The sequence below is a fragment of the Lampetra fluviatilis genome, chromosome 25 (genome assembly GCF_964198595.1).
Source record: "Lampetra fluviatilis chromosome 25, kcLamFluv1.1, whole genome shotgun sequence".
In the NCBI taxonomy this organism is placed as follows: Eukaryota; Metazoa; Chordata; class Hyperoartia; order Petromyzontiformes; family Petromyzontidae; genus Lampetra; species Lampetra fluviatilis.
This window is the reverse complement of record NC_136299.1, coordinates 9619432-9647180: the sequence shown is the minus strand read 5'-3', so window position 1 is coordinate 9647180 and position 27749 is coordinate 9619432. Positions and strand designations below refer to the sequence as shown.

The 27749-nt window shown below is 51.4% G+C and overlaps 1 protein-coding gene across 1 annotated transcript in view; it reads right to left on the bottom strand.

Annotated features, from left to right (window-relative positions):
- The window catches only part of LOC144941622 (apoptosis-stimulating of p53 protein 1-like), a 60093-nt gene that overhangs the window by 8403 nt on the left and 23941 nt on the right, over positions 1-27749 (bottom strand). Inside the window, exons 2-11 of the mRNA XM_078867941.1 lie at positions 19542-19689; positions 18478-18606; positions 15657-15718; positions 12557-12658; positions 11594-11777; positions 8544-8755; positions 7374-7544; positions 6148-6294; positions 4008-5103; positions 6-136 (exon numbers count right to left, since the gene is read on the bottom strand). Coding sequence (XP_078724067.1) covers positions 6-136; positions 4008-5103; positions 6148-6294; positions 7374-7544; positions 8544-8755; positions 11594-11777; positions 12557-12658; positions 15657-15718; positions 18478-18606; positions 19542-19689 — 2382 coding nt within the window. The remainder of the gene's footprint in view (positions 1-5; positions 137-4007; positions 5104-6147; positions 6295-7373; positions 7545-8543; positions 8756-11593; positions 11778-12556; positions 12659-15656; positions 15719-18477; positions 18607-19541; positions 19690-27749) is intronic.

Genomic DNA, 27749 nt, shown 5'->3' with positions numbered 1-27749 from the left:
TCGACGAGGGCGGCTGCTGGATGGGGTCTGTCCGGCAGGGCCCCCCCACGACTCAGAGCGAGGCCATCCGGATGCTCCAGGCTGAGCTTCGGGGCCTCCTCGGTCTTAGCGGGAGGCACCAACGGCTTCACGTGAACTGTGAGGACACAAGCAGCCACGAGCAAAATATACAATTTACTGTTTTAACTATTTTTTATCTTACCAGGTAAGGCCCCACTGAGCTATATCGATCTTTAACAGAAGCGACCTGGACACGAATGATAGCTCAACAAAGTGGCTTTAACATTTATACATTTATAGAAGCCAAATACTCTAAACACATGATTATAAATGTGGAGGGAGAATCCGAAAGATCCGGAGAAAATCTACGCGACAACAGGGAGAACATCGGGATCGAACCTACGACCTCCTGCATACCAGGCGAGGTGGTTAACATTTCACCATGGTGATTCATCATTCATGGAAAATTAATAAGCACATCCTCCCCCCCCCACCGCCTCCCCTGCCCCCCACCCACCACGGTACAACTGCAGCCACCAACCTCATCCACCAGTCTATGGGTGCGTTTGAATCTGTGGGTGTCCATGCAAGTCTTTGGGTGTCCCTACGAGTCTATGGGTGCGTTTGAATCTGTGGGTGTCCATGCAAGTCTTTGGGTGTCCCTACGAGTCTATGGGTGTGTTTGAATCTGTGGGTGTCCATGCAAGTCTTTGGGTGTCCCTACGAGTCTATGGGTGCGTTTGAATCTGTGGGTGTCCATGCAAGTCTTTGGGTGTCCCTACGAGTCTATGGGTGCGTTTGAATCTGTGGGTGTCCATTCAAGTCTTTGGGTGTCCCTACGAGTCTATGGGTGCGTTTGAATCTGTGGGTGTCCATGCAAGTCTTTGGGTGTCCCTACGAGTCTATGGGTGCGTTTGAATCTGTGGGTGTGCATGCAAGTCTTTGGGTGTCCCTACGAGTCTATGGGTGCGCTTGAATCTGTGGGTGTCCATGCAAGTCTTTGGGTGTCCCTACGAGTCTATGGGTGCGTTTGAATCTGTGGGTGTCCATGCAAGTCTTTGGGTGTCCCTACGAGTCTATGGGTGCGTTTGAATCTGTGGGTGTCCATGCAAGTCTTTGGGTGTCCCTACGAGTCTATGGGTGCGTTTGAATCTGTGGGTGTCCATGCAAGTCTTTGGGTGTCCCTACGAGTCTATGGGTGCGTTTGAATCTGTGGGTGTCCATGCAAGTCTTTGGGTGTCCCTACGAGTCTATGGGTGCGTTTGAATCTGTGGGTGTCCATGCAAGTCTTTGGGTGTCCCTACGAGTCTATGGGTGCGTTTGAATCTGTGGGTGTCCATGCAAGTCTTTGGGTGTCCCTACGAGTCTATGGGTGCGTTTGAATCTGTGGGTGTCCATGCAAGTCTTTGGGTGTCCCTACGAGTCTATGGGTGCGTTTGAATCTGTGGGTGTCCATGCAAGTCTTTGGGTGTCCCTACGAGTCTATGGGTGCGTTTGAATCTGTGGGTGTCCATGCAAGTCTTTGGGTGTCCCTACGAGTCTATGGGTGCGTTTGAATCTGTGGGTGTCCATGCAAGTATTTGGGTGTCCCTACGAGTCTATGGGTGCGTTTGAATCTGTGGGTGTCCATGCAAGTCTTTGGGTTTCCCTACGAGTCTATGGGTGCGTTTGAATCTGTGGGTGTGCATGCAAGTCTTTGGGTGTCCCTACGAGTCTATGGGTGCGTTTGAATCTGTGGGTGTCCATGCAAGTCTTTGGGTGTCCCTACGAGTCTATGGGTGCGTTTGAATCTGTGGGTGTCCATGCAAGTCTTTGGGTGTCCCTACGAGTCTATGGGTGCGTTTGAATCTGTGGGTGTCCATGCAAGTCTTTGGGTGTCCCTACGAGTCTATGGGTGCGTTTGAATCTGTGGGTGTCCATGCAAGTCTTTGGGTGTCCCTACGAGTCTATGAATCTCCTTGGGAGTCTACATCTCAAGCCGTGGGCCGCATGTTACGACGTTGCCCATTTCTATCATTCACCGTCGCCGTTTCAGATGGGCCACGTAGAATGTCCCCAGATGACTTTACAGAACTACATCTGAAGTCTCCTCAAATGGCTTCTTTATCCGCATAAGGGGCACCTCTCAAAAGCTACATTTTAATTCCCAGAGCTGGCCTTCACCCTTTTTTAATCAAGTAAAATTCCACGTGGCTTTTTTTTTGCGCAGTCATTGGCAACAACGCTAAGACCATAAAACTCACCACACTTGAGAACCTGGTTTAATTACAGGTGGCTGAAGCCCAGATTAAAATCCAAGGCATAGAGCCAGATTGTATCAAAAGTGGAGTGACAAATTAAATTTTATTTGACAGGATTTTTATTTTTTGTGTGCAGCCATTGGCGACTGAGCTGATACTTTGGCGAGAGGTTATCTCCGTCGCCTGGATAAGCAGGAGGTCGTGGGTTCAATCCCGACCCTGAAGCCTGCATATTTGGAGCTTGCGTGTTCTCCCTGTGCTCGTGTGGATTTTTCTCCGGGTCCTCCGGTTTTCCCCTCCACATTTGGAAACACGCGTTTGGAGCATTTGGCTGCTATAAATGCCCACGTGATAAGCCACTTCGTTGAGCTATCATTTGTGTGCCAGGTCGCTTCTGAAAAAGAGCTATACAGCTCAGTGGGCCTTACCTGGCAACAAACAACATTCTGGATTTGAAGCTTTCGTGACTGCAAGGATTCATATTCTTAGGTTTTTTTCGGTAAAGTCACGTAGGTAAAAAATTAAATTAATAAAAGTAAAATAAAATAAATGTGTTGCCTCCGAAACGTCGTGATTTTTATTTTAACATACAACATGGTCACCACACTAGAGAATGCGGTTTAACCACGGGCGTCTGAAACCCGGATTCAAACCCAGAATTTTCAGCTGTGCCGGCTTCGTCGCAGAACCAGCCCCCCCCCCCCCAGGCCGCCCAGACAGCCACAATTACAAAGCAACGATTCTCGCTAATTACCACTAACCATGCTGCATCTTGGACGGTTCTCAGCCCTTAACTACCATTCAAAACTCCGCAATGTTTTCCCACCAACCTGGTTTTGCATTTAATGTTGCCATCACGTGACTTTTCAATCAGCACGACGACGTAATATCACGCGGCGCGTCACGCGTGACGTCATTACCTTGCTCAGCCCGGTTGAAAACTTTCAGCACCGTTTTGTTTTTTTGTTATTGCCAAGTGTTGGGCAATAACCCATTGGATCAATATGTCCGGATTTCTCAAGGATGAATCGCTGATAGCGACAAGAAATGTCAATTCACATCGGATCATCTTTAAAAGAGTTACGGTTCCCCACCCCCCATTACACACGGACAGCGCAAATGCATCGAGGCTCTCGGCCTTCGTTGGAAAGCGTAAAAGCACTTAATCAGCTCTTTGTCAATCAACTGCTGGATGAAGAAAACCCATGCAGTGTCGGTCAAACAGGTACTTTGACCATACTCTTAGTTCTTTCGGTAAAGTCACGTAGGTAAAAAATGAAATTAAAATTAATAATAAAATAATAAAAAATAAAAAATCACGACATTTCGGAGGCAACACAAGTCTCCGTCATCAGGTGGGACCGTCACAGACAGATTTGCTGCATCAAGTGAAACGTCGTGATTTTGAATTTTTTAATTTTTAATTTTTATAAATTTTAATTTCATTTTTTACCTACGTGACCTTACCGAAAGATCCAAGAGTATGAATCCTTGCAGTCACGAAAGCTTCAAATCTAGAACTTTGACCATACTTCACCGCACCGGTCAGTGTGGAATGGTGAAGGGGGCGATTCCCAGAAACGGTTCAGATATCACTCCACTATTTGTATTTGTCAGCCGTGGCCAGGAAGTTCATTCGTTAGGTTGATGGCAAGTACATTCGCCGCTGCGCACTGCACCGTGCATCGAATGCGTCGCTCATTGTACCCGACAAGGATGGCCGGTCAATAAATATACATCGGCGTATTTCTACGGCGGGTGGCGTACCGGCAGGGAATGGCACGGGCCGGACTCCGTGACCTCGCTGCGTCGTCTCCGCCTGCACCGCCCTCTGGTGCACGGCCTGCCGGAAGTTGGGGCTCCCCGGCGAGGGCCGCGCGTACACCGAGAACACCGTGCCGGGGCTCGGCACCAACGGCGTCTTCAGCGTGGGCGGCCGTGGCGCCAGCGTGCCGACCCCGCCTCCTCCGCCACCGCTGGTCCCCGCGAATCTCAATCCCGCGGGGACCGACGGGTACTTCCCCGGCGTGTGCCCGTCGGCGGAGGGGTTAGGCCGGGGCGCCGTCGACGACGGTTCGGCGGACGCTTTTGCGGTGGACAGGGAAGCGCTGGGCTCCGGAGCGGTGATGGCGCCGGTTGTGGTGGCGACGGGAGACAGGGGCGAGCTTGCCACGTCGCTCGGCACGGGGGTCACCTTCACGGCCAGCGGAATTTTCGAAGGCGGCGCCGACGCCCCGGCGTTCACCAGCACCGCCGCACCGTTCGCGCCCGGCTTCTTCAGCGGCTCCTGCTCGGCATCCCGTGCGGGCCTGGTAGAGCCTGTGACGTAAATCAAGGTGGGCAGGCCGTTGCGAGACACCACGTTGCCCTGGGGCTGCGATGGCTGCGGCAGAGAGGATGCGAATTCGGTGGCCGGCAGTGGAGCGATGGGGATTTTGGATGGCTGTGGCAGAACAGAAATGACCTGGGATGGCTGCGATGGGGCTGTGGGAATCTTCGACGGTTGTGACGAGACCGATGTGGCCTGGGACGGCTGCGACGGAGCGATGGGAATCTTAGAAGGGTGTGGCAGGACAGACGTGGCCACCTGAGAAGGCTGCGATGGGGCGGTGAAGATTTTGGAAGGCGGTGCCAATTTGGACGTGGCCAGGGGAGGCAGTGGTGGGGCAACAGGCGTCGGGAGAGTAGGTGGCGGTATCAAAGGATGGGGAGGTGGAAAGGTGCTGGGCTTGAGCTCCGGGATTTTGGGGTGCGTGTAGGGAGTTGACAAGGATCGGTCAGGATCGCTTGGGGATGGGGCGAGCTTCAGTTTTGACGGGACGACGGGTGGTATCTTGTCTCCCGCGTCTTTCCTGGAGCCTAGCTGTTTAGAGAGAGAAAAATATGACTAAAGCACTGTGCGCTCAGGGACACGTTACAAAACAACTGTGACCACCGACTAGCTTAGAATGCGTGCCATATCAACATCAACACTCACGGTCGTGAACAGACGGATTCCATTTTGTTAAATCACCACCACGGATTTAAATTACTGCTGCGGTAATGTCATCTCCTGGCACCCCCCAATTCCCACGAATACAATACCTGGTGTATGCTGGTGGTCACCCATCCAAGGAGTGCCACGGTGGAGAGATGTTAACTACCTCGCCTGGTATAGAGGGGGTCGTGGGTTCGATCTTGACCCTGATACCTTTATATTTGGAGTTTGAACGTTCTGCCCGTGGTCGCATAGATTTTTCTCCGGGTCCTCCGGGTTTTTCCCTCCACATTCATTAAGAATGAATATGCGTTTAGCGTATTTGGCTGCTATAAATTTCCACATGATAAGCCACTTCTTTGAGCTATCATTTGTGACCAGGTCACTTCTGAACAATAGCTATATAGCTCAGTGGGCCTTACCTGGTCAAATACAAAATATCTTAGTTGAGTTTTAAGTCGGAGCACGATTACAAAAATGTACGTTAAAATATGTATACACATATAACAATAGGTTTTACCCTTTATGGCAATTAAACAGGTGTTAGGATGTTAAAAAACCAAACAGAAACATTTTGCAAGGAATCCTCACTGCATTAACCACACGTACTTGTGGTGAACATGCAAACAAAAAACATGCTTTGATCATGTGGCATTGTCCTTGAAACTGATTGGTCCACACCAGAGACAGCTTGCTTTAGAGCTTAGTATCAAAGTGTTAGACCAGAGGACGCCAAAAGGCGAACAGCACAAAGACAATGCCACTGTCAGGGCATTCATAGTTCGTGGTGAGCAGCTACAATATGGGACCTTGCTTGCCAGTATCAAAATATAAGAATAGGGTTTTTACCCTTTCGGGCAATAAAACAGTTGTTTTAACATCTTAACACATGTTGAAAAAAAATGCACGTGTAAACAACCATCAACGTACGAGCGCTTCGTCCGCTCCGCCTCTGTGCGACGATGACGACGACGACGACGATGGCAGAGTGGGGAGCGAGTTCGTCGGCCGCGCCCCGGGGTGCGTCAATGGCGGCGCCGCCACCACCCCCCGTGCTTCCGATGACGAGCCGTTGACCTGCACGCGTGCGGAGATGGGGGGGGGGGGGGGCGAGAGAGTTTCCCCGCGGCGGTTTGGCCCACGACACTTTTCAATCACGCCTCGCGATAGCGGTCGTCCACAATGCAGTTTTGTTGGGTTAGATCGCGTAAATATATAGAAGTGCCGTTAAACCCGCCACCACCCGACGTAATAAGGTTTGTCAAGTAAACAGAACGTGGCAATTCGTGACTAGTTCAGCACACCGGCGTTGTACGAGACGCAGGATCTGCTCCAGATTCATCGTCGTCTTGCTCTCCAACACACCGGCGTGCTGTGCTTGTAATGAATTGGCACGTTCTGTTCACGTGACAAACCTTACTAATTGGCTGTGTCGGGTGGTGGCGGGTTTAACGGCACTTCTATATAATTACGCGATCTAACTACGCGTTCAACTGAAAAATGGTCGTCACCAAGGCCCTTCAGTTGGTGCCTTTTTGACCGAGGAAGTGATAGCCCATTTCCTCAAAAGTTGTTTGACAGCTTCATAGCTACGGGCTAAGAGTGTCAACGTCGTTGATGTACGCTGGGGATGCAGTCGTTGGGGTTGAAATTTTGAATTAATCTACACACGTCATGGACTCTGTCCAATCACGGACAGGTACTATCTAAAAAAAAACACGGCCAGCACTGTCCTGTTGCAGTTTGGCCCAGAGGGCACTGCATCGGCCTCTCTCAGGGCACCTCTCTACCCACGCTCTCACTTTCACGCACTCACCCACTTTCATGCACGCACACATGCGTGTGGGAATTTGCGTTTTAAGCCAATATAAAAAAAACATCACATTTCATGGAAGCTGGTTCATAAGTGCGTGTGTTCCTAAGTGCAGGTGTTTGTATGTCGAGGACTGCCTGTACCGGTTCTAACCGGTTTAAACCGGTCTAAACCGATTTGATAGAGAGAACGTCTGGACGTGTGTTGCAAGCCATACAGGACTGTAGTGGAGGCACGCAAGTACCGTTGGCAAGCACCTATTAAGGCCGCCACTACGCATGAAGGGTTATTTATTTACGGGGGTGGGGGGGGGTGGGGGGGGATGGGGGGGTAGTTCACGCACTCCGTGGGGGGGCGGCCCCTCGCGCTGTGCCTCCTCCTTCTTGCTGCGCAGGCGCCCACGCATGTCCTGCAGCTGGCGCTCCAGCGCGGCGAGCTCCTTCGTGCGCCGGCCCAGCAGCTCCGTCTGCTCTTGCAGACGCGCGCTCTGCTCCTGGTTCATCGTCGTCTTGCTCTGTGTGGGGATGACGGACGGGGTGGGGGTTGGGGGGAGAGTGGGGGGGCCGGGGGGAGTGTTACCTTTGTACACGTACGTACCTACACATGCAGGTTAGGGCAGATGCAGAAGTTTACTTTCTGGCCAGTGGGGTGCATCGCACAGAAGAAATGTAAGACGGCACGGATGGCACGGATCGCTCGACTCGACCGAGACAACGTTGAAAGAGATTTCAAACGGAATCGGCTTTAGAACCGAATTGCATCCCTGAATCTGGAGCAGGTGTTGAGTCGCAAGGTGGAGGGAGTAAACTGGATGAATGGAATTGGCGACGAGCACTCCGCGACAATGCGGTGGCATAGCTTGTAATGAATATCACAAGATATAGGATATGTTAAGCAGCATACAGGGTGTAGCGATTGCAATGTAATACCGGTCGCTATGTAGTACGAACGTGTTATCTCTCGCCAACTGCGGGGTTTACGTTCCTGAAAACCGCCGTGGTTGGCAAAACCGCGGTGAGGGCAGCCAGAGCCGTGCTCGCACTCGTCAAAGCCTAACGATGTTTGCCTGTTCCTTCACTAAACACTAAACAAATAAAATACACTAACATAATAAAAACAATAAACTAAACTAAATCATTTTATTTTACCAGGTAAGACCCAACTGAGCTATCGAGCTCTTTTTCAGAAGCGACCTGGCGATCACAGTTAATCGCCAAATGAAGAAGTGGCTTATCACGTGCTAATGTATAGGAGCAGCCAAATACATTTATAGACGTTGGGGGGGGGGGGGGGGAACTGGAGGACGCGGAGAAAAATCTACGCGACAAATGCACTAGAACAAAAAAAAACGAATGCAATAACAAAAAAACCAAGTCCTTAATTTAAACGTCGGACACTTTTTTTGGGAGGAGGTAAGAAAAATAACGACGACGAACCGTAGAGGTGTTAACCAACGTCCCTCTCGCTCTCGGCGCTGGTCTCTTTCGTTGGTCCGAGTGCCGGCCACGCTCACCTGCAGGTCGAGGTACAAGCGCTGCAGCTCTTGTTCCGCGGGGGAGGCAGCGGAGGAGGAGGAGGGGGGCCGGTCGTCACGGAAACCGTCCCCGGTGCCGTCGCCACGGAGACCCTCCAACTGGCGACTGAGCTCCGTGACGGTCGCCATGGCAACTTCCAGCTCCCTCCGCTTCTCCTGGAAGCTGGCGGTCGCTCTCTCGATCTCCAGCGCTGGAGAAGAAATAAATGATCACCACGTTCTCCTGATTATGAGACGCACACAATTGTTATCCCTCTAGTTTAAAGCAGAGGTTGGGGTGTGCGTCTTATAATATGATACGTGTGTGTGTGTGTGTGGGGACTGGTAGCATAGCGGTTATCGCGCTGCGCTACGAACCCGGCGACCCGAGTTCGATTCCCGCTCACGGCTAACATCAGTGATGATTATCTGAACTGGTCCTGGGCCTCCTCTAGGTCGTCTCAGCCTCAAATGAGTACCTGGCGAGGTACGTAAACAGCACATCTGGGGAGACAAAGTGGGCCGGGCGTGGTGCTGGCCACTCACCCCCTCGTGTGCTGTGCCGGCCTTCATAGGTGCTGGCTAACAGCACTTGTCCCAACAGTCTGTTCAGGCTATACGGGGGATCTTTGTCTTTGGGGCTCCATCTCAGCCAGTCATCTCAGTCAGTCAACCCATGGCAACTGGGTCGTCCCATGACCTCCTGTCAGCGGGCGTTGGACACTTCACGTGGCCTTAATGTGCACATGGCCTGGCACAAGCGCCGTGGTGACGTCACCGCCACTTAGTGGTGAATGGCGGTTGTTGTTGTTGAGGGGGCCTCCAGATTTGTATAAATGTATTGACACCAGGCACAAGTTTGTGGGTGGGCATCTTTCCAGAGTGTCTTATAATCTGGAGAATGCGGAATATATTTGTTAAATGTATTTCATTTCACATTTTTTTTTTACAAATGTGTTATTGGCTTCAAGTCAAGATAAAAGTGTCCGTTCAGAACTCTCATAGTGCAGTGCCATCACCCCCGTTTGTGTTAAGAAACGGCCCGCTGAAGGAGGCATCGGAGAACTACTTCTGAAATCCCTTCAAGTGACCTCTTATTTGCACGAGGGGCACCGTGCTTCACTACTCACCCCACTGCAGATAAATAATCACCGCATGGAAGTCAAAGGGAATGTTTTTATGCTTCTTGGAGCTTGAACTATTCCACTTTTACAGTGAAAAGTCGACATTTTTTCACTGTAGATTTTGTTGTTGTGCAGTCATTGGTCAACTCATACATTTTGCGAACCGATTTTAATTTTGGACGGTTGAAATCTGGACTCGGATCCAGGATCTCAGTGGCACCGCAGCTCAATCTTGTCAACCCCGAGCCATCCGGCCACTTTATAGTAAATTTAAACAAAATATCAGTGGTAGTATTTTTATTATTCCTACTCATTGAAAAGTCTTAAACATACCAGGTGCTACCGATACAGAAAGTTTAGTCTTCAAATACTCTAAGCAGCAATTGGCCTTCACAACTAGCCGTGTTCATCTATTTTTTTTTCAATTTAACTACCTCGCCTGGTATGCAGGAGGTCGTGGATTCGATCCCGACCCTGACGCCTGCTGTATATTTGGAGTTCGCGTGCCTCTCTCCCCGTGGTCGCCTGGATTTTTCTCCGGGTCCTCCGGTTTTTCCCTCCACATTTATAATGAACGTGCGTTTAGAGTATTTGGCTGCAACACATTTCCCAATGATGATCCACTTCGTTGAGCTGTCATTTGTGATATCCAGGTCACTTCTGAAAAAAGAGCTAATTAGCTCTCTCAGTGGGGCCTTACCTGGTAAAAAATAAAAAATAAATGTCTTCACATTTTTCACTCAAGCAGTAGCTCCTTTACGAGTAATTTTTTTTTATTCATGTGTATATATCTAAAATGTTTTTCACTGTCACTAACAATGTCCCATGGTTGAAGAAACGTGAAGGGTAGGCGACCAATCGACGCGAAGATGAGCGTCATGTCGCGCGCTTTTTTTTCTTCTTCTTGAAGTCTCTCTCTCGGGGTCACACAGCCAGCAGAAAAATATTCCACTCGGCAGCATCGCGCTAATTTGGCCGCGAAAACCATTGCACGGCTACGCTCAATTTAAATGTTGTATCAAATCCACGATTCAAGCGGCACGGTATATGCGCCACACAACACAACGTTGATTTAACACAGCCTCTGCACGCGAACGAATCTCCGGACGTTGCACAGAAACACTTTGTGTGTTTATTTGTTCTTATATAAAGGCTGTCAAGTCCAACGTGCGAAGCCTACGGGCTCCCATGTGGGCGGACGGTTCTCAATGCGTGTCTACAAATCTCTGTGCGAGTCCAATTGGTTCGTACGTGGGTGCGTGGTGCTCCAAGTGATTCCATGAGTCTCTGTGTGAGTCAACATGATACAATGTGGGGATTTACTAGAGGCAACTGCATCTCCAGATGCTGTGCGGAAGCAGTGGCCATTCTTAGAGCAGCCTTGTGTTGTGTGTGTGCACTGAGCCTATGCAGCTCTTTTTCAGGAGCGACCTGGCCACAAATGAAAGCTCAACGAAGTGGCTTCTCACGTGGAAATTTCCAGCAGCCAAATACTCTAAACGAGTGATGTTGATTTTAAATGTGAAGGGAAAAACCGGAGGACCCGGAGAAAAATCCACGCGACCACGGGGAGATGAGGACACGCAAACTCCAAATATACAGCAGCAGCAGGAGTCAGGGTTGGGATCGAACCCACGACCTCCTGTATACCAGGCGAGGTAGTTAACATCTCCTAGCCACAGTGATGATGATGAGAGAAAGACGCAGACTCCAAATATACAGCAGGCGTCAAGGGTTGGGATCGAACCCACGACCTCCTGTACACCAGACGAGGTAGTTAACATCTCGCCACCGTGGCCTATGTGTGTACATATGTATGTCGAACGTCTTTCGCACCGTGCCTAGCCAAGCGTGCCGATCGGAGGCGGCTACAAAAAAAGGACACGTCGATAACATCGCCGCCGCCGCCGCCGCGCGGTAGCTCACCGAGGTCCTCGTTGGCGCGCCGCTTGGTGTGGAGCTCGGCGCGCGTGGAACGGAGCCGCCCGGCGCGCTCCTCCTGGGCGGCGAGCGTCTCCCGCAGCGCACGCAGACGCTCGGCGCCGGCCTCCGCCTCCTCGCGGCGCCGCCGCCGCCGCTCCTTCTGCTTCAGCTGCTGCAGCCGCCGCTCCTGCGCAGAGAGCCGCTCGCAGAGTCACGGAGGAGGCGGGATTGTCAACTCCCTCGCCTGGTACGCGGGAGGTCGTGGGTTCGATCCCGACCCCGATGCCTGCTGCTGTATATTTGGAGTTTGTGGTGGTGTCTCTCTCTCTCTCTCCCCGTGGTTGCGTGGATTTTTCTCCGGGTCTTCCGGTTTTTCCCTCCACATTTAGAATCGACGTGCATTTTCGAGTATTTTACTGCGATAAATTTCCACATGATAAGCCACTGCATTTGGCTATAATGTGGCTAGTTCGTTTCTGAAAAGCAGCAATATAGCTCAGTGGAGCCTTACCTGATAAAATAAAATAGTTTAGTTGAGAGTACTGTGTTTTTATTATGTCAGTGTATTGTATTTCTGTTTAGTGAAGGAACAGGCAACATAGTTAGGTTTTGACGAGTGTAACCGCGGCTCTGGTTGCCCGAACCCGCTATTTCCCATAAGGCCTGAGATCTGCCAACTGCGGTTTTGTCAATCTCGGCGGTTTTTCAGGAACGTAACCTCCGCGGTTGGCGACGGATAACAAGCTGCACCACATCGCGACCAGCATTTAACATTGCATCCGCCACACCCTGTGTGCTACTTAACACATCCCATACCCTGTAATATTCGTGACAAGGTACAGACCGTATTGCGGCAGGGCGCCTCTCGCCAATCCCGGCCGCGTGCTACCGATGCTGCTCGAGCTGCTAGTCTCGGCTCGGAGCTGGTCGCCGCTCATCATCACGTGACGTTGCCACCGCCCTCACCTTGCTGGCCAGCAGCTGCTGACGAGCCTCGATTTGCTGCTGCTGTCTCTCGGCGACCTCCTGCAGCTCCGACAGCGAGAGCTCAACACCCGAGCCGCCCACCTGCACGGGAGTGGGGTGGGGGGTCGTCAGGGTCACGAGGGGTCTCCAGATGTCAGGATTTGCTTTTTTAATTTATACTGGCGCTTGCTTAAACGATGCCCCGGCAACGCAAGAGCGCCTTCCAACACATCTCATTTCAAACGTTCCGATGCCCTGTCGGTATGCATGTTGAACTTATTTCGCGCCGTACGTAGCCAACCGTGCCGTCGTCTAGCCAAGGGGCCCCCCCGGTGACAGCTGTCCCTGTGTGGCACAAGGTTGAACGAGCAAGACATTGCAGGGCTGCAACCTTTAGCTCATTAGTAACGACAACAACGACCGAACACACGGAAACGATTTAGTTGCCATCCGTAGCCACAGCGACGACTGTGTTGTCATCGTCGTCGTCGTCATCATCAAACGTGACAACCGGTGAATGCTTTCACGACCTGCAGGAGAACCCGCGCTCGTCCTGTCCGCCTGCGGGGGGCAGCCCCCCTTGCCGCCCTCTGCTGCTCCCTCCTCGGCCGGTAAACTAGGCGGTGGTGCGGGCGGCCGAGTGCCACGGGCCCCCCGCCGATCATTGCCGCCGCCCGCCACCGTAGCCACGAGCCCCCCCCCGACATTTCGACCGCCGACCCTCAACTCCCGTCGGCAGAAGTGGCGGCTTCTCGTCGTCGTCGCGTCCAAAAAAGTCGTGCCGGCCGGTCGGCCCGTCACCCGCCATGCGCCACGGAAGCAACTCGAGCGTTTGAGCTCTGAAGCGAATTGAAAGTGAAAATAATCCTCTGCTGCATCCAAGCAGCATCCACACAGTCGGCAGATGTAAAAAAAAAAATCCGTCTCAAACGCGCGACGCGCGGCCGAACGAGATCTCAAAAAGAGCCCCAATGAGGAACGGGCTGAGGAATTCCAGTGCAAGGGGGGAGCGGAGTGCACGGAGGTTGGCAATCGACGACCGCGCCCGAGCTGAACGACCAAACGAGCTGGCTCCAGGGCGAGCGGCGGAGAATTTATACAAATTTCGACAGGGCGCGAGCACGTGGGAGATGCCTCGTCGGCTAGGGAGTCGGTGATTAAAATATCTTCTGCCGAGGATGAGCGGGAAGCTGGGGGAGGCAAAGGGAGCGGTTATGAGGCCGGCGCCCGGTATTCAATGAGGCTGTGAGTGGCGTCGCAAAATTAAAACCCACCGGGGAGGAGGACTGGCCGGGTGGCCCAGAGGTCGGGCACCGCCGAGATGCTGGGTTTGAATCCGGGCTTCAGCCACGCCCGCAATTAAATCGAGTTCTCAAGTGTAGCGAGCTGATGATCTCAGCGCAGTCACGGATGACAGCACGAAAAATAAGTGAACACCTTAAACTTTCACGGGCTGCCCTAAAATCGGGCTAAATTCCAGCTCCGCAAATCGACAATATCGATGTGACTGCAGTGCCGTTGGGCATCGCTCTCATATGCACAGCGGGTAGAAAAGTGCTGCCCTCTACCGTATGGATCACAGGTCACGAAGGGGCTCCCCGCTGCTGCCCTTGCGAGATTTCGGAATCGATGATTTCATCTCATGACGGGGAGGTCGATGGGACAATCGAGATGAAAATTGGGCAAAAATTACAACAACAAAAAGCTCACCGGAGGCAAACAAAGGTCACTCTGAGAGCTGACCCTGTTCATTGAAAAAGTTTCAAGTGGTTGCACATTGTCCACTGGCCGGGCCAGCTCTGGGCACGCCGGTTGGCCCAGCCAGCTGTACCATCGTGAACGCCGGTTGGCCCTGCCAGCTGTACCATCGTGAACGCCGGTTGGCCCTGCCAGCTGTACCATCGTGAACGCCGGTTGGCCCTGCCAGCTGTACCATCGTGAACGCCTGTTGGCACTGCCAGCTGTACCATCGTGAACGCCTGTTGGCACTGCCAGCTGTACCATCGTGAACGCCGGTTGGCCCTGCCAGCTGTACCATCGTGAACGACGGTTGGCCCTGCCAGCTGTACCATCGTGAACGCCGGTTGGCCCTGCCAGCTGTACAATCGTGAACGCCTGTTGGCACTGCCAGCTGTACCATCGTGAACGCCTGTTAGCACTGCCAGCGGTACCATCGTGAACGCCTGTTGGCACTGCCAGCTGTACCATCGTGAACGCCGGTTGGCACTGCCAGCTGTACCATCGTGAACGCCGGTTGGCCCTGCCAGCTGTACCATCGTGAACGCCTGTTGGCACTGCCAGCTGTACCATCGTGAACGACGGTTGGCACTGCCAGCTGTACCATCGTGAACGACGGTTGGCCCTGCCAGCTGTACCATCGTGAACGACGGTTGGCCCTGCCAGCTGTACCATCGTGAACGCCTGTTGGCACTGCCAGCTGTACCATCGTGAACGCCTGTTAGCACTGCCAGCTGTACCATCGTGAACGCCTGTTGGCACTGCCAGCTGTACCATCGTGAACGCCGGTTGGCCCTGCCAGCTGTACCATCGTGAACGCCGGTTGGCCCTGCCAGCTGTACCATCGTGAACGCCGGTTGGCACTGCCAGCTGTACCATTGTGAACGCCGGTTGGCCCTGCCAGCTGTACCATCGTGAACGCCGCTTGGCCCTGCCAGCTGTACCATCATGAACGTCGGTTGGCCCTGCCAGCTGTACTATCGTGAACGCCGGTTGGCCCTGCCAGCTGTACCATTGTGAACGCCGCTTGGCCCTGCCAGCTGTACCATCGTGAACGCCGGTTGGCACTGCCAGCTGTACCATCGTGAACGCCGGTTGGTACTGCCAGCTGTACCATCGTGAACGATCGGTCTGTTTAATGGGCATGTTCCCTTTTTTAAGGTCACGACTTGAATTTTTATGCATCTCCGGAATGGGCCAGTGTATTACCCTTTAATATTATTAATAATAATAAAATGAAAGAGACTTTATTACCAACAAACAGCCCCTTGTTGCTGCAGAATGCAAACCTTTGACACGACAACAACAACCCCAAAAAAAATAATTAAACAATCGGAGAAATATTTTCTAATGAGAGTCTCACCCCATTTTCCATCCTGTCCGTCGTGCTGGGCACGTTCACGCCGTTGAGGCGGCTCTCTTGATCTGAGGAGGCAAATAAAAGGGAGGAGATAGGAGGGGGGGGGAGTGTGGGAGGAAACCGGGAAAGTCATAAAAGCACGGGGCATTGTCAAAGCACGGCTCGCTCTGGCCCAAGCCAACGGGTCCCTGCTGCCAGCGTCGCCCCACTTCTTTCATTGTAGAACGCCGAAGCGCAAATTGGAACTGAAATGTGCAAGCAAGCGCGAGTGTACAAATTGTAATTTGCTCGGGTTAGTGTGCGGCAGGCGCTTAGCACGGTGGGCAACGTATGGTGCGAAAGAAGTTCGACACGCGTGCATGCAAAGGCGACGGAGCACGTCGCTTATAGCGTTTCTGCACAACTTTTGTTGTGCCCGTGATCTATTTGCTCGTTTCAATTCTCACCACCGCTACAGAGGCACAAAAAACCGGCGCACGCATCTCCCAAGTGACCGGCACTTGGGAGCATAATCATCGTGACCCCCCCCCTCCAGCTGCGATGCGGGGCAGCGATAGACGGGGGAGAGGGCGGGAGAGAGGGAGGTGAAAAGTGGAGAAGGAGAGGGGAGGAAGAAGGGAGGGGAAGGGAGAGAGCGAGAGAGGGAGAGCGGCAGGGAGCAAATACACGATCGGGGTGTAGGGCTCACGCTAACGCAGCCTGCAAGCTCATTGTCGCCAAAGGCACGCCGTGACCTTTGACCCTAGATGTGCACCAAGCAACACCTCCCATTGGCTTCCCCCCTCCTTTCGTATGGGAGGGTAGATGTTGGAATGCCGAGAGCACACATTCTTCAAATTCAATTTAAGGTTCGATCGATCACTCGTTTTCCACTGCTATCCTCCCAGACGAGGTATTTCTCGATGACTCTTTGTCACACGTGTTCAAAAACACAGGTCATAGGCAGGTTCTGTGCACCGATCGACAGCTTTCTCCTTCAGAAGGAAAGACAGGCGCTTGCTTTTGAGTTATGCCCAGAGGCTGGAAGGGGAACCACTCAGATCGGAGGGATTAGGAGAATTAGAAACGTGGCGTTGACTGTACAGGGAAGGATACGTCGCTAGGTAGGGATGACGGGTCGATGATGGAGGCTCACTCGAACTTGAACTTCTTTTGCACCGTACGTAGCCAACTATTGCTAATCGGAGGGTGACAGAGTGGCAGCCCAAAAGAATGAGAATATTTATTTATACTGCAGAAAGAATCCGATGAACTATAAAGCTCTTTTTTCACACATGTCCAGTAGGGGCGGGTCAGAAAGTTACAACAACAAACAATAAAACAACACAATAGGAGTGCAAAGCGTAGGAAAGGTAAGAAAATCACTAAAAATAAAACGAAACTATTTTTTTTATTTTGCCAGGTAGGGCCCACCGAGCCACAACTGTTGGCTCAACGAAGTGGCTTATCATCCTGTGGAAATGTACAGCAGCCAAATCGAAATTATCCAAAAGGACGACGGCCCATGCGGGTGGAGCAATGAGATCGTCTCGTGTGCAGGGACATGACGACCCCTTTGCATTGTGGGACCGTGAGAGATGCTTGTGGAGGGGCGCCTTCATCCACAGCAGCGGCGGGTGTACAGAACGACCTTTTCACCCTTATCAACCACACTGCCTTATGCTCTGCGGGAGGGTTGGTGCGTGAAATGTGAGCTTTAAAAAAATAATTACTCACTATGCAGCGGTGTTTCTGTCAAATGCAGCGAGATATTTAGTTGAAAAAAATAGAAAAATATATTTCAACGGCATACGTGTCCCGAATCCCACGGGTGCTCAAGAATGACCGAAAGCTTTTGGGGATTTTTTTTGTTGCTCTTTGATTTTGCGTGAAGCCTCGCGGGCGCCTATCGTGACGCGTTGGGCCGGTCACCAGCTGTGGGAGGATCGATGGCGGTGGTGCAGAGGTCGCAACCGGGTACGGGTAGCCGTTTGCGACCCTGGTGCGGCCGGGTACGGGTACGGGTAGGCCGTGAGTCACTGGTGAGTAACCGTTTGTCACTCATTTCCCAACGTATTGTCTCTTCTCACAATTCAAGTTCCTAGAATCAACCCACCCGCGCCTGCAACATGGCTTCATCCCCAGAGGTCGCAATCGGGTACCCGATCCCCGTACCATACCCGATACCCAGCCGGATACGGGTAGCCAGTTATCGGGTAGGGTACGGGTACCCGTTTGCGACCCTGGTGCGGCCGGGTATGGGTACGGGTAAGGAATCAAAACCCGTTTGCGACCTCTGCGGTGGTGACAGTGGTGACAGTGGTGACAGTGGTGACAGTGGTGACGGGGTCAGGCGGGCAAGCATGCAGGGGAAGGGCAGCAGTTGCCTCTCGCAGCTGAACATTCTCTGACGCACGTCGGAGCTCTTCCATTGCTTCCCGCGCACTTTTCTTATTTTGCTCCATTTTCTTGGTCAATATCTGCGTTTTAGCGCCCTGTTGTCTTGAGCCGCATTTAAAAAAAAAACTCAAAACTATTTTATTCACCCAGTAAACATGTACGCGCGTTTAACTTCTCTCACGGCGTACCGTAGCCAACCGTGCTGATTGGAGGAGCGGCGGGGGAATGACGACAAACGAAGCACACAGAAAACAGAAGTGTGAGGTCGAGGCGACGCAAATTGAGTAGTGGTGTTCATAGCACAACGACGACATATTTGCGAAATGACGTGAAAGGGTGGAAAAGTCAAATCGGGGGGTATGACTATCACTTTTCTGTGACGAGTCGACTGGAAGCGTACGGTACGCCGCGGTTAATTTCCGTTGCCCGAGGTCTCGGCGGCTACCTGTGTCCCAGGTGGGCGAGCTGGGAGGGTCGTCCCCGTCGTAGCGCAGGTAGAATTTGACGTCCGCCACCTCCTTGCCCCAGTGCTGCAGCAGCGCGTACATCTTCTCCCCGTCCGCCACCACGCGCTCTGCGGACGGCGAGCGCAAACGGCCGTCACCCTGGGGTGACCCCACTACGGTGGTGGAGGGGGGGGGGGGCACCTGGGGGGGTGATCATCCCTCCCCTCCCCCTAACCTCCCCGCCACCCCCAAGACCCCAACATTATTGATATTTACGAGACAAAATAGCTTGATTTTATTGATTTTTTTTTGCAGGGACTTGACATTTTGAGATTGCCCCGCACATGCCACCCCCCCGTTCCCCCCTTGTCCTGGTTTTCCCAGGATCATCCTTCTGATGTCTTTCTGAGACATTTAAAGTCCCCATTTGGTCAGTTGCATAGTAATGATAATAATAGTAGCAACACGACAACACTCAAGACCAGGCTTTAAGGTTTAAGGGGGTCTCTACCCTCTTGAGGTATTGAGAGACATTGCTCTTCCCATGCCACCAGCCGGTTTTTGTCCTTTTTTAGGGGTCACGGAGCGTTAGCGGAGGTCAAAGGTCGCCTTGAGTGGGGGGGGGGGGGTGCCACACCGCTCACGGCCAACACCGGTGACGATCATCCGAGCCGGTCCTGGTGTGTAAACATCGCCGCCTGGGAGACAAAGGTGGCTGGGCGTGGTGCTGGCCACCCACCCCCTCGTGTGCCACAGTGCTGGCCCTTCATTGTTGCTCGCTAACAGCACTTGCCCCAACAGTCTGTTCAAGGCTATACGGGGGATCTCTATCTGTCTTTTTGATAGTGTGGACCTAAGTAAGGTGCAAACCGTGAACTTCTATTTACAGGCACACGAGAATTAGAGAGAATTTTCCTTTGGTTATCATAACAGATTATCGTTAAATATGAAATGAGCAATGAAGATCAGGATGTCCCAACACGTCGCAAGGTGCAGAAGGCTGTGATCGTGGATCTCTCATCGTGCGGTCCACCCAAGCATCGCAACCCGAAGCGGCGCTTACCGTATCCGCGCCAGAGCTCGGTGAGGGTGTAACCGTGGCGACTGGCGCCGCGGCAACGCTCCAGCACATCTCGGCACGTTGTCTCCGTGGCGACGGGCACCGTAGTGAGCCGGCGCTCGTCGCGGCTCAGGAAGATGGTGAGTATCATCTGCGAGAGACACGTTCACCATCTCAGCAACGCCTACAAGCGACGCGTTCACTCGGCAACATCCGCAAGAGACACGTTCACCATCTCAGCAACGCCTACAAGCGACGCGTTCACTCGGCAAGATCCGCAAGAGACACGTTCACCATCTCAGCAACGCCTACAAGCGACGCGTTCACTCGGCAACATCCGCAAGAGACACGTTCACCATCTCAGCAACGCCTACAAGCGACGCGTTCACTCGGCAACATCCGCAAGAGACACGTTCACCATCTCAGCAACGCCTACAAGCGACGCGTTCACTCGGCAAGATCTGAAACAGACGTTCACCATCTCGGCAACGTCTACAAGGGACGCGTTCACTCGGCAAGATCCGCAAGAGACACGTTCACCATCTCAGCAACGCCTACAAGCGACGCGTTCACTTCGCAAGCTCCGCAAGAGACACGTTCACCATCTCAGCAACGCCTACAAGCGACGCGTTCACTCGGCAAGATCCGCAAGAGACACGTTCACCATCTCAGCAACGCCTACAAGCGACGCGTTCACTTCGCAAACTCCGCAAGAGACACGTTCACCATCTCAGCAACGCCTACAAGCGACGCGTTCACTCGGCAAGATCCGCAAGAGACACGTTCACCATCTCAGCAACGCCTACAAGCGATGCGTTCACTCGGCAAGATCCGCAAGAGACACGTTCACCATCTCAGCAACGCCTACAAGCGACGCGTTCACTTCGCAAGATCCGCAAGAGACACGTTCACCATCTCAGCAACGCCTACAAGCGACGCGTTCACTCGGCAAGATCCGCAAGAGACACGTTCACCATCTCAGCAACGCCTACAAGCGACGCGTTCACTCGGCAAGATCCGCAAGAGACACGTTCACCATCTCAGCAACGCCTACAAGCGACGCGTTCACTCGGCAAGATCCGCAAGAGACACGTTCACCATCTCAGCAACGCCTACAAGCGACGCGTTCACTTCGCAAGATCCGCAAGAGACACGTTCACCATCTCAGCAACGCCTACAAGCGACGCGTTCACTCGGCAAGATCCGCAAGAGACACGTTCACCATCTCAGCAACGCCTACAAGCGACGCGTTCACTCGGCAAGATCCGCAAGAGACACGTTCACCATCTCAGCAACGCCTACAAGCGACGCGTTCACTCGGCAAGATCCGCAAGAGACACGTTCACCATCTCAGCAACGCCTACAAGCGACGCGTTCACTTCGCAAGATCCGCAAGAGACACGTTCACCATCTCAGCAACGCCTACAAGCGACGCGTTCACTCGGCAAGATCCGCAAGAGACACGTTCACCATCTCAGCGACGCCTACAAGCGACGCGTTCACTTCGCAAGCTCCGCAAGAGACACGTTCACCATCTCAGCAACGCCTACAAGCGACGCGTTCACTCGGCAAGATCCGCAAGAGACACGTTCACCATCTCAACAACACCTACAAGCGACGCGTTCACTTCGCAAGCTCCGCAAGAGACACGTTCACCATCTCAGCAACGCCTACAAGCGACGCGTTCACTTCGCAAGATCCGCAAGAGACACGTTCACCATCTCAGCAACGCCTACAAGCGACGCGTTCACTCGGCAAGATCCGCAAGAGACACGTTCACCATCTCAGCAACGCCTACAAGCGACGCGTTCACTCGGCAAGATCCGCAAGAGACACGTTCACCATCTCAGCAACGCCTACAAGCGACGCGTTCACTCGGCAAGATCCGCAAGAGACACGTTCACCATCTCAGCAACGCCTACAAGCGACGCGTTCACTTCGCAAGATCCGCAAGAGACACGTTCACCATCTCAGCAACGCCTACAAGCGACGCGTTCACTCGGCAAGATCCGCAAGAGACACGTTCACCATCTCAGCAACGCCTACAAGCGACGCGTTCACTCGGCAAGATCCGCAAGAGACACGTTCACCATCTCAGCAACGCCTACAAGCGACGCGTTCACTCGGCAAGATCCGCAAGAGACACGTTCACCATCTCAGCAACGCCTACAAGCGACGCGTTCACTTCGCAAGATCCGCAAGAGACACGTTCACCATCTCAGCAACGCCTACAAGCGACGCGTTCACTCGGCAAGATCCGCAAGAGACACGTTCACCATCTCAGCGACGCCTACAAGCGACGCGTTCACTTCGCAAGCTCCGCAAGAGACACGTTCACCATCTCAGCAACGCCTACAAGCGACGCGTTCACTCGGCAAGATCCGCAAGAGACACGTTCACCATCTCAACAACACCTACAAGCGACGCGTTCACTTCGCAAGCTCCGCAAGAGACACGTTCACCATCTCAGCAACGCCTACAAGCGACGCGTTCACTCGGCAAGATCCGCAAGAGACACGTTCACCATCTCAGCAACGCCTACAAGCGACGCGTTCACTCGGCAAGATCCGCAAGAGACACGTTCACCATCTCAGCAACGCCTACAAGCGACGCGTTCACTTCGCAAGATCCGCAAGAGACACGTTCACCATCTCAGCAACGCCTACAAGCGACGCGTTCACTCGGCAAGATCCGCAAGAGACACGTTCACCATCTCAGCAACGCCTACAAGCGACGCGTTCACTCGGCAAGATCCGCAAGAGACACGTTCACCATCTCAGCAAAGCCTACAAGCGACGCGTTCACTCGGCAAGATCCGCAAGAGACACGTTCACCATCTCAGCAACGCCTACAAGCGACGCGTTCACTTCGCAAGATCCGCAAGAGACACGTTCACCATCTCAGCAACGCCTACAAGCGACGCGTTCACTCGGCAAGATCCGCAAGAGACACGTTCACCATCTCAGCAACGCCTACAAGCGACGCGTTCACTCGGCAAGATCCGCAAGAGACACGTTCACCATCTCAGCAACGCCTACAAGCGACGCGTTCACTCGGCAAGATCCGCAAGAGACTAAGAGACACGTTCACCATCTCAGCAACGCCTACAAGGGACGCATTCGCTCGGCAAGATCTGAAACAGACACGTTCACCATCTCAGCAACGCCTACAAGCGACGCGTTCACTCGGCAAGATCTGAAACAGACGTTCACCATCTCGGCAACGTCTACAAGCGACGCGTTCACTCGGCAACATCCGCAAGAGACACGTTCACCATCTCAGCAACGCCTACAAGGGACGCATTCGCTCGGCAAGATCTGAAACAGACGTTCACCATCTCAGCAACGTCTACAAGGGACGCATTCGCTCGGCAAGATCTGAAACAGACGTTCACCATCTCAGCAACGTCTACAAGGGACGCGTTCGCTCGGCAACATCCGCAAGAGATACGTTTACCATCTCCGCACCGTCTACAGGAGACACACGTACAAGAGACACGTTCACTCGGCATCGCTAGTGAGAGAAGTGTTTGTGGAATTACAAAGTGAAGCATCGTGATGAAAAAAAAACCGAGAGAGAAGTGTAGTGAACTGCAGTGTGGTGAGTGAGCGAGTGGATGAGTGGGTGAGCAGGTGAATGGGTGAGTGAGCGGGTGAGTGAGCGAGCGGATGAGTGGGTGAGCAGGTGAATGGGTGAGTGAGCGGGTGAGTGAGCGAGCGGATGAGTGGGTGAGCAGGTGAATGGGTGAGTGAGCGAGTGAGTGAGCGAGCGGATGAGTGGGTGAGCAGGTGAATGGGTGAGTGAGCGGGTGAGTGTGTTGATGAGTGAGTATATGAATGAGTTAGTGGGTCAGTGAGTCAGAGAATGAGTGGATTGTTTTGACCTGCAGTGTGGATAGTGAGTGATTGAATGAGTGAATGAGTGGGTGAGCGGCTGAGTGGGAGAGTTGAGTGGGTGGGAGAGTGAATGTGTTGTTACCTGCAGTGTGGCGAGTGAGTGAATGAGTGACTGAGTGAGTGTGCAAATTAGTTCGTGGGTGAGTGAATGAGTGGGAGAGTGGATGTGTTGCTGTTACCTGCAGTGTGGCTAGTGAGTGGATGAGTGGCTGAGTGTGTGAGTTCGTGGCTGAGTGAATGAGTATGAGAGTGAGTGTGTTGTTGTGACCTGCAGTGTGGTGAGTGAGTGGCTGAGTGTGTAAGTTCGTGGCTGAGTGAGTGGCTGAGTGAGTGAGTGTGAGAGTGAGTGTGTTGTTGCGATCTGCAGTGTGGTGAGTGAGTGGATGAGTGGCTGAGTGTGTGAGTGAGTGGCTGAGTGAGTTGGTGAGTGAATGAGTGCGAGTGTGTTGCTGTTACCTGCAGTGTGGTGAGTGAGTGGCTGAGTGGCCGAGTGTGTGAGTTCGTGGCTGAGCGAGTGTGTTGTTGTGACCTGCAGTGTGGTGAGTGAGTGAGTGAGTGGACGAGTGGCTGAGTGGGTGAGTTCGTGGCTGAGTGAGTGGGTGAGTAAATGAGTGCGAGTCTGTTGTTGTGACCTGCAGTGTGGTGGTCAAACACCGTGTGGATGAGAGGAGACAGTCTTGTGGCACGGATCCTCAACACGGGTGAAGGATGAACCAACAGCTCTGGATTTATTTACACGAGGATATTTAGAGGGCCCGCATTGACGTGGATAGATGTTACTCCGGTTATAAATCACATACAGTAAGACGCGGATAAGTGAAACAAATAAATGCTTGCTTCAAACAACCACTTGGTTCCTTGCAAAAGTTCTCTATTTGGTGTTTGAAGATCTTAACGCCTGTTTCATTATTGCTAGAAAGGGGAACACCTTATTTATTCATACTTTGAAACTGGCAAAAAGGGTCCCATGATATCGCTGCTCAACCCGAGCTACGAATGCTCTGACACGTGTGGCATTATCTCTGCACTGTTTTCTTTTTGGCGTTCTCTGGTCTGACATGAAGAAGGCTTCCGTGTATCTGGTGTAGTAGGCCAATCAATCGCAACGACAATGGCAATATATTACCGGGGCGTGTTGGTTTGCATGTTCACCACGAGTACCGCGTGTGATCAATGCAGACTTGAGCCCTTGCAACAGGTATCTTATTTGGCGTTTGAATATCCTAACAGATGTTTTGTTGCCGAAAAGGGGTAAAACCTACTTCTAGATTTGAAGCTTTCGTGACTGCAAGGATTCATACTCTTAGTTCTTTCGGTAAAGTCACGTAGGTAAAAAATAAAATAAAAAAAATAAAACAATAAAATCACGACGTTTCGGAGGCAACACAAGCTTCCGTCTTCAGGTGAAACGGTCACAGCAAAATATCTCACTTGATACAGATATATTGCTGTGACCGTTTCACCTGAAGATGGAAGCTTGTGTTGCCTCCGAAACGTCGTGATTTTATTGTTATATTTTTTTAATTCTCATTTCATTTTTTACCTACGTGACTTTACCGAAAGAACTAAGAGTATGAAGGGGTAAAACCTCCTCTTGTTTTTTTTTAAACCCCCAAGATCGTTTGCACCTAGGGCGTGCCCGCCCGCTGTATTTATACTCGCGGGCACGCCGTGTTTATTAATAAAGTCAACATTAACTTTGCTCCAGTGAGCAACCCACACGTCTCTGAAAGTTCAGTGCAATTTACAGAGCCTGCCCAACAAGTCAACGTCCCGCGTATAGAATGTACAGATAGTCCCCGAGTTACGACGGTTATTTTTGACTTACGATGGGGTCGTCGTAACGCATCTCCATCGTATGTAGAGGACTACCTGTATTTTATATTTCGCGACTTGCTTAGCTTCCACATTGCTTTGCACACGCGTCGCGTTTTTTTTGTATTTTGTTTTCCAGTTACCACTTGATGACTTCCCCGGTGCCTCCCCTTTACTGGACCATCTGTGTGTGAAAAATAATAATCTTCATAGCGTGCCTTCGCTGTCGTCTGAGAGTTTTGACGAGCTGGCTACATTTCGATTTAAAGCTTTCGTGACTGCAGGGATTGATCTTCTTGGTTCTTTCGGTAAAGTCACGTAGAAGGGAAATAATACAATAATAAAAGTAAAACATAATAATTATTATATAATATTATTTTACAATGTGCTCTTTTTATTATTTTATTATTTTCCTTTTAATAATAAAATAATAAGAATAAAACATCGTTATGATATTATATTATTTTATAATGTTTGATTTTTATTATTTTATTATTTCCCTTCTACGTGACTTTACCGAAAGAACCAAGAAGAGCTGGCTACACTTGGGGTGTCAAGAAAAAGTTACCCCCCGCGGTTGGTTCACGTCCTTGTCCATAGCGTGTCAATAATAATACTAATAATTGACATGCACTTGCAAGGCACCTTCCACTAATGTCTCAAGGCGCCTCGTAAGAATAAAGGAAAGGGGTCAAGAGAGACAGATAAGCGAAGTAGAATAAAGCGACTTAAGAAGATGTGGTTTTAAGACGAGACTTTAAAGTTTCCACGTTATAATCGGATAAACAATAGCGGATAACGAATCGAGGCGTAGTTTATAAATTCAAAATCTCGTTAAGATTCACTGCATTGCGGATAGAGTTGGCGTCCTTTCTATCGCCGTGAAAGTAACGTTGAAAAAAATCCGTCGTTGGTGTCCTACACAAAAATATTGAGGGGATTGCTTGCCATAGAAAATGGATCCAAACTCCTCTCACTCATCCCATAGACAAACAAAACAATTAGCAACGCTCACACACAGCTCATCGGATCCCTGTTCCAGTCTACGTCACGTGCATTTGTTTATTACCTGCTCATATTTAGTAGTGACTCGCTCACCATTTTCTCTACTTTGCACTCCTATCGTGTTTTTGTGTATTGTTTTCCACCGGAACTTTCTGACCCCCACGACCCCCCCTTACTGAACCATCTGCAAGAAGAAGAACAAGTATAACCCGTAAAAACAAAGTTTTTCACTATAAATCCTTTATATGCATGGCGGCTAGAGTCCTCTCGTCCTCTGGCTTGAGATGGCTGCCACCTATGGGTTAGATGATTGCATGGCAGCATTAAGCAATTGGTAATTAAATATAATATTTTTGTCCTAAAAAGTGTAAAATTTTGGGAAAAAAATGTTCACGAACATTCATTGTCACGCACAACGAGTCTGTGTGGAAAATGTCAGCTCGATTGGATCACGGGAAGTGGGTTAAAAAACGACCGAAAGATTTGCACGGTCCTAAGCAAGCAAGCAAGCAAGTGAACTTAATATAAAAGGACTTAAAAAAGCTTCATAGCTCATCGGATTCCTCCTTCAATTTAAATAAAGGGCTCCGATTCTGTACCCGAACCGTCGAACTTCGTGCACACTGCTGGGATTTAAAGAAGCCCCCCCCGCCCCCTCTACTACACAGCAGAGTCATTGAGCAATTAAGCTCACGACCCAAGAAGGCATTACAAAATTTTTAATGCGAAAACACCACCGTAATGCGAATTTCCGCGTAATGCGTAAATCTCCACGCAAGGTAGCGACAGCCGCTTGAATGCAACTTCCACGGAACGGGAAGAGATCAGCCAAAGGATGAATCAATTATGCGTTTTTCTTTTTTACAGATAATTATTGGAGCACTTTACAGTGACGCCTTGCTACACGAACACCCAGTAATCGAGTCCACCCGACATAGGCCCAACGTCGGCTTGCTTACTGGGCAGCCGTTTGTCAATCCGCTGGTGGATGAGGGCATTCCCTCATGCCCTGTGCGGGTCACGGGGGTTGTGTGACCATACTTCACCACGCTGATCATCACCGGGCTGGTGAAGTAGGAAGCCCAGCATCGATTCGGATATCTATCGCTCGCCACTCGCCTTAGCCGTGGCTGGGAGTCGAACACGGGTCACTGGGTTCGTAGTGCAGTGCTAACTATTGCACCATGATTCCACATATATGAACACATTGATTAAGTCAGGATGCAAGGAGCCGTCGGTTAAAGTTGATTCTTATGGTCACGATACGATAATAACAAGCGCATCTGCTGCCCGGGTTACAAGTCACAGTACAGTATTGACATCCCATTAATATCTCAATGTTTACTCCCAATGGACATCTGTGAAAAATAATTCCACCAGTCTAAATAAAGATTCTGAGTGAAAAAATTCAGGGTGCTTCAAGAAATTGTTAACACTTATATGGGACTATCATTTTTATTGGAAAGAGAATGGATAATATTCTGTAACATGATAA